Source organism: Wasmannia auropunctata, unplaced genomic scaffold (genome assembly GCF_000956235.1).
Source record: "Wasmannia auropunctata unplaced genomic scaffold, wasmannia.A_1.0 LD336095.1, whole genome shotgun sequence".
NCBI lineage: Eukaryota > Metazoa > Arthropoda > Insecta > Hymenoptera > Formicidae > Wasmannia > Wasmannia auropunctata.
In genome coordinates this window covers 3814431-3820986 of record NW_012026795.1, presented here as the reverse complement: position 1 = coordinate 3820986, position 6556 = coordinate 3814431, and the positions used below count along the sequence as shown (strand labels likewise).

At 47.1% G+C, this 6556-nt stretch overlaps 2 protein-coding genes across 2 annotated transcripts in view; both read left to right on the top strand.

Annotated features, from left to right (window-relative positions):
- LOC105462820 overlaps positions 1-1645 on the top strand; it is a 4117-nt gene extending 2472 nt beyond the window's left edge. Inside the window, exons 2-3 of the mRNA XM_011709670.1 lie at positions 28-378; positions 576-1645. Of these exons, the coding sequence (XP_011707972.1) occupies positions 28-378; positions 576-1645 (1421 nt within the window). The remainder of the gene's footprint in view (positions 1-27; positions 379-575) is intronic.
- A 345-nt stretch (positions 1646-1990) lies between these two features.
- Positions 1991-3391, top strand: LOC105462819. The gene has a single exon (XM_011709669.1). The coding sequence runs from the start codon at positions 1991-1993 to the stop codon at positions 3389-3391; it is 1401 nt and encodes a 466-aa protein (XP_011707971.1).
- Positions 3392-6556: the final 3165 nt, after the last annotated feature.

Below are 6556 nucleotides of genomic sequence, written 5' to 3'. Positions count from 1 at the left end.
ATTGTGACCGATCAAATCACGGGCAAGATTCCGGCAAAAAACGTGAACTGTTCAGGCTGCCTTCCGGTATTGAGTTGGCGGATCCTGGCTTTAACATAGCGTCTGATATCGATATGTTGATCGGTGCCGAATTATTTTGGCAATTATTGTGCGTGGGGCAGATACGGGCGACTGCGGAGCATCCCACCTTGCAGAAAACGCGTCTGGGATGGGTTTTGGCCGGACGCGCGGATGCAGGCATCTCACAGTCGGGATCAAGGTTGCGTGCTCTCCACGTATCAGTTAATAATTTGCAATTGCATGAGCAAGTAAATCGCTTTTGGCAAATAGAGGAATTGGCGGAGAGTTCGAATAGTTATACGAAGGATGAGCAAACGTGTGAATTACATTTCATAAAAAACGTATCGATTAATGAACAGGGCCGGTATATCGTAAAACTGCCGATTAAACAGGATGTATTTCGGCTGGTCGGTGACGCGATGTATCGCGTGAAATAGCAATGAAGCGCTTTTTCAGCCTCGAAAGACGTCTCAACCGCGAGCCGGAATTAAAACGTTTATATACTAAATTTCTAGATGAGTACCTAACATTGGGACATATGAGGCGTGTGCCGGCGCACGCTGTCGAGGGAGAAGCCGTATATCTGCCACATCATGGGGTATTTAAGGAAACGAGTCAGAGCGCGAAATTACGCGTGGTGTTCGATGCGTCGTGCAAAACCAGCACGGGAATTTCATTAAACGATACCTTGATGGCCGGTCCGACTATCCAACAAGATTTAGTATCGATATTGACGCGTTTTCGAACGTTTGCATATGTCTTTACCGCAGACATTATTAAAATGTATAGACAAATATTAATCGATGAATCACAGACACATCTGCAGCGCATACTGTGGCGCGACGATTCGAACTCTCCGGTCGATACATACGAGCTCCTCATCGTTACGTACGGAACGAGCTCGGCACCATTCCTCGCGATTCGTTGCCTTCAGCATTTAGCGCGAAAACATGCCTCTGAGTACCCGATGGGATCGAAATGCATTCTTCGCAATTTTTACGTGGACGACTTGCTCACGGGGGCTAGCAATTTAATTGAGGCAAGGTGCATTCGCGACGAAATAATAAAAATATTACAACGTGGCCAATTCGAGTTGAGCAAATGGTCTTCAAATCATGGGGAACTATTGCGAGGCATTGAAAATGCAACCAATGCAGAGATATCCTTAAATAAAGAGTCCGGGTCTAGAATATTGGGGATAATATGGGATCCTTCCAATGACAATTTCCGGTTTGAATATGATTGCGGAACACCGGTTGATCGTATAACAAAGCGGACAATTCTCTCAGAGATCGCGAGTCTTTTTGATCCGTTGGGTCTCTTGGGCCCATTGACAGTCGTGGCAAAAATCATTTTGCAAGATGCGTGGCAGTCTCAATGCGAATGGGATGAGGCGTTACCTCAGGACATTCATCACAGATGGTCGAACTTAAAACAACAACTATTGCATCTTAACGAATTACGAATACCGCGCTTCGTGGGTCTCGAGAGCGGCGCACGTGATATTCAGCTGCACGGCTTTTGTGACGCGAGTGAGCGCGCATACGGCGCATGCGTGTACGTGCGAACGGGCAATAGCGATTGATATCGAATAGAACTATTGATTTCCAAATCACGAGTCGCTCCGCTCAGGGCCGTATCCTTGCCGAGATTGGAGTTAAGTGCGGCATTACTGTTGGCTAGATTGATCGACAAGATTCGAGCATCGATCGATGTATCGCGTTATAAGTTGATTCTATGGACGGATTCCACGATCGCTCTACAGTGGATTTCATCTCCGTCACGTAGATAGAACGCGTTCGTGGCTAATCGCGTCGGAGAAATACAACGTTTGACTGAGAGTTCGGACTGGCGTCACGTGCCGTCTGAGGATAACCCGGCAGATATATTGTCGCGCGGGATTGATCTCGCGGGCCTGCTTCGGGCGTCTATGTGGTGGAACGGGCCCTCGTTCCTCCAATGTACCGAGGAACAGTGGCCTGCAAGGGTGGGGGTTGCGTTGTCGCCTGATCTGCCCGAACAGAAACGAGTGATTGCCGCAGTGGCATCGGTAGATCCGTCAATTATACTATTGTTATTAAATAAGTATTCAGACATGAATAAGATATTAACTATTGTGGCCTACTGCCTGAGGTTCATACATTCGCGTCGACTCAAGGCTAAAAAATTATTCATATCTCATCACGAGATGGCAGCAGCCTTAAGGGTTGTTGTACGAGCTGTGCAACGAGAAACTTTTCCCAAAGAATATCGATTGTTGAGCGGGGGTCGGGGCGTCAGCGGATCGAGTCGCGTCTTGTCACTAACACCGTTTTTAGACAAGGACGGAATAATTAGAGTGGGAGGTCGAATAGGAAATTCGGCACTGCCATATGACGCGCGACACCCAATGCTTTTGCCGAAGAGTCACACTCTTACTGCGCTCATTATACGCAGGGAACATATTAGAAATCTACATTCGGGCTTACAAGCCACATTGCATGCTGTGCGTCAACGATTTTGGCCTCTATCGGCACGCTCGATTGTGCGGAAGATTATACGTAACTGCGTGACGTGTTTTAAATGTAAGCCAATTGCATCGCAAGCGTTGATGGCAAATTTGCCCAAGAATCGCGTAACAATTTCTCGGCCGTTTACACACACAGGTGTAGACTATGCCGGCCCGATTTTTGTAAAGGAGGGCAAAAGACGCAACGCCAAGTTGCATAAGGCTTACATTTCGGTTTTCATATGTTTTGCGACCAAGGCTATACATCTGGAGCTAGTGAGCGACCTCACATCCGAGGCATTTTTAGGCGCATTTAAAAGATTTATTTCGCGTAGAGGCAAGTCGGCACACATGTTTTCGGACAACGGCACCACCTTCGTCGGCGCCAATAAGCAAATTAAGGAATTATATCAATTTATAAGGGACGAGCAAGCACAGCATGCAATAAAAAATTTCATGCGTTCTAATGAGATTGCGTGGAGTTTCATACCGCCTCATGCTCCGCATTTCGGAGGCTTATGGGAAGCGGGAGTAAAATCAGCGAAATATTATATGTATCGCGTGGTGGGTAACGCAAATCTCACTTTCGAGGAGATGCAGACCGTGTTATGTGAGATTGAGGCGGTCCTGAATTCGCGACCTTACACCTCTGAGCGAGGATCCAAACGATTTATCTTGCGTAACGCCGGGTCATTTTCTGATTGGTGCAGAATTGAGCAGCTTTCCAGTTTCAGATTTGACAGAAGAAAACGAAGGGCGACTACTACGATGGCAACGAGTGGAGCAGGTTCGCCAACATTTTTGGAGGCGTTGGAGCGCCGAATATTTACATACCCTCATTGAGAGAGATAAATGGAGGGCAAATAAGGGCGAACAGTTAAAGGTCGGCCAACTCGTGATGATCCAGCAGCCAGGGTTGGGGCCCTTGCAGTGGCTTTTGGGAAGAGTGCAACAAGTGCATATGGGCGCCAACGGCGTTGCACGGACAGTCACCCTAAGAACCTCGAGGGGCCAGATGACAAGGCCCTTGACGAAGCTGGCGATACTTTCCATGGAAGCTGACACAAATTTTAATCACCACAATTGACTCACATGTTCTGATTATACACTAGCGATTTTGTATTTTTTTTATTTTTTATGTAATCAACATTGCGTGAACCGTGTCTTCCGGTTGAAGGTCAGGTCCTTCAAGGGGGGCAGGATGTTCGGTATTTGTGCGAGACCATTTCGGACGCCGATTTGGCGACGCCGCGCCGGAACACCGATCGCGGCGATTCCGAGAAACCCGTCGGGTCGTTTCGCCGAACCTCGCAATTTTTCGGGGAATCGGGGATTCCCGCGGGTAGACGTTGGACGAGAGAGATTCGCGTGGCGCTCGTGATGGTGCGGTCGTGTTACTTAGGTGCTTCCGTATATTTCGAGTAATAGTGTGGTTTTCTGTAAACTTTCCCCGACACTCGCTTTTGGAGATCTCTCCTAATAGTTCTCGGCGCGAGAATCATTAATCACTAAGTATCTAAGTGTGTAATACGTGTGAGCGAGACATGAACGAGGCTGCGGCCTCGAGCGGTGGCGAGGGGGGCGGGGAATATAACCTCAGCCCTCCCATCCGTCCCCCTCAGCAACAGACTTTAACGGTTCCCCTGGATCATTTTTCCCATTTTGAAGGTCAAATGGCTACATCACAGGATTCAAACCCATCTTCCCTTAGGCCAAACCTCTCTAATCCTCGTTTTCCGACCATTCCCGTCCCTGTGGATGTTAATGTAATGCAACAGGCGATTGCGTCAGCCAGCCGCGATCCCGGCGGTTCTTTGTACAACGTAACTACCGGTGCACAACATTCAGAAAAGGCAAACATGCAGATCAAGGACAAGGAGAAAACGCTGACGCAGAGTAGCTGTACACGTGATAGCTAACACGAAGTAAACATTAATGAAGAAGAGGATAATCTGGACATTGAAATGCGTTGCTCAACCTCGACGCCCATTAACAACTACAAAGGTAAAACTAAAAATAATCTTAATAATAAACGTGCGCATTGCGAGCTGGAAGAAGAAATTCCAGCTACAGTGGCATACTCAGACATGGAAGCCGAAGCCTCTGCAGCACCGGCACTCAAAGGAAAATCTGGTGCGGACAATCCCAAACAACGTAAAATAGAAGGCAAAGTAAATGTTTATTCCAAAGATGACCAAGCACCTTACATCGTGCATGTCCATGCACTTGCTGGCAATGGCTCTTGTCCGCATCACATGCGCATGTTCGCTCAAGTAGGAAGAATCATGCCCGCAGCTGACATTATCGAAATGCGAAGACTTGGAAGAGGTAAGATTACTGTAGAGTGTAAATCTGCCATTGCGGCTAATCAGTTAGTGTCAAACCCCATGCTGGCCACAGTAAACTATAAAGCGCTTATCCCTAACTACCGAGTCTTGCGAATGGGCGTCATAAAAGATGTCCCCCAGGATTTCAGCCTGGATGATATCAAAAACTCTATTATCTCTGATCATAAAATCAGTGAAGTTCAAAGGCTTAATAGAAAAATCACGATTAATGGCAAGACACAGTATGTGCCATCCCGTACTGTATGTATAAAATTTTCAGGCCAAACGCTGCCCTCTCACGTCGTTCTTTTCTGGTCTCGACACGAAGTACGGCCATACATTCCAAGAGTGAGGATCTGCTACAATTGTTATAAAGCGGGTCATACCAGCGTGGCATGTCGCAGCTCCCCGAGATGCATCTTCTGCGGGAACTCTCCGCACGCCGAGGACGTCGCCTGCCCATTGAAAGATGGTAAACCAAGCTGCATAAACTGCACGGGTGAGCACCTCCTCACAAATATTGCATGCCCTGCCATTACCAATCAAAGAAACATCCTCACAATTGCCGCAACTCAAAACATTCCTCTTAGCGAGGCTAAGAAGAAAAATACCCATTCATCCTCTCGCTGTTCCAACTCTGGCCTTTCGCTCAATTCTCATTCGAATAGCTCTAATTTCTCTCCGGTTCATGCTAATAGGTTTGACATTTTGCGAAATTATCCCAGTGACTCGTATTCAGAAAATGGTAGGTCTTACTCTCAGGTTGTGGCAGGTAGGCCTAACAGTCAACACTCTAAGAGATCGGAGATCCCAGCTCGTCTCCCCCCTCATCCCTCAAGGGAGACTTATTCGTCCCATCGTTCTCAATACTCGGAATGGACGCCGGAACCAAACGACCGTATCCCCTCATACCTGGGAAATGGAGTAGGCCTTTTAAAGAATGTTTCGTCGACAGAAATTCCTAATGAAGACTCCCACCGAAATAACGCTGGATACTCTAACTCTGGGACAGACCCTATCTCCGAGCTGCTCAAGCTACTGGGCTTTGGAAATATGACAGATATTCCGGCAATTTTGCAACAAATTTCATCCATTATTAGACTTGTCTCACCGGTGGTAAGCAAAATAGTCCAGCTTTTAGAACTCTTCAATCTCAGTAATTCCTCCCCATCTCAGAACGTGGATTTTCAATCAGTTCTTTCGCAAGGCAACCCCTCCACCACGAGAGGGGTTGCTTTCTCGCTATAAGTGCTTCCCTCACCCCCCCCCTCCCCCTTCGCCTTTCCCCTTTTCCTTTCCCTCCCTTCCTCCTCTCCTTGCTTCCCTCCCCCCCTCTCTTCCCTCCCCTATGCACGTTAATAATTCCAAAAATTATCGCAATAGACTAGCAAAAAGATCCAAAAATCGTCCATTAAGTATCCTATCTTGGAACTGTAGAGGCTTGCGGGGCAAAATTCACGAAATACAAAACCTCATAGGCATACACGATATCATCTGTCTACAAGAAACGCTATTAAATGTCACGTCCAAAGTTCACCTAAAGAACTGTCACATAATAAGAAAGGACAGGCGCGACATAGGGGAATCGGGCGTTTGCATTCTTATTAGTGATTCTATAGAATTTTCGATTCTTGATGACCAACTTAAGTTTCACGAATCTCTGGAAATTGTCGGCGTTAAA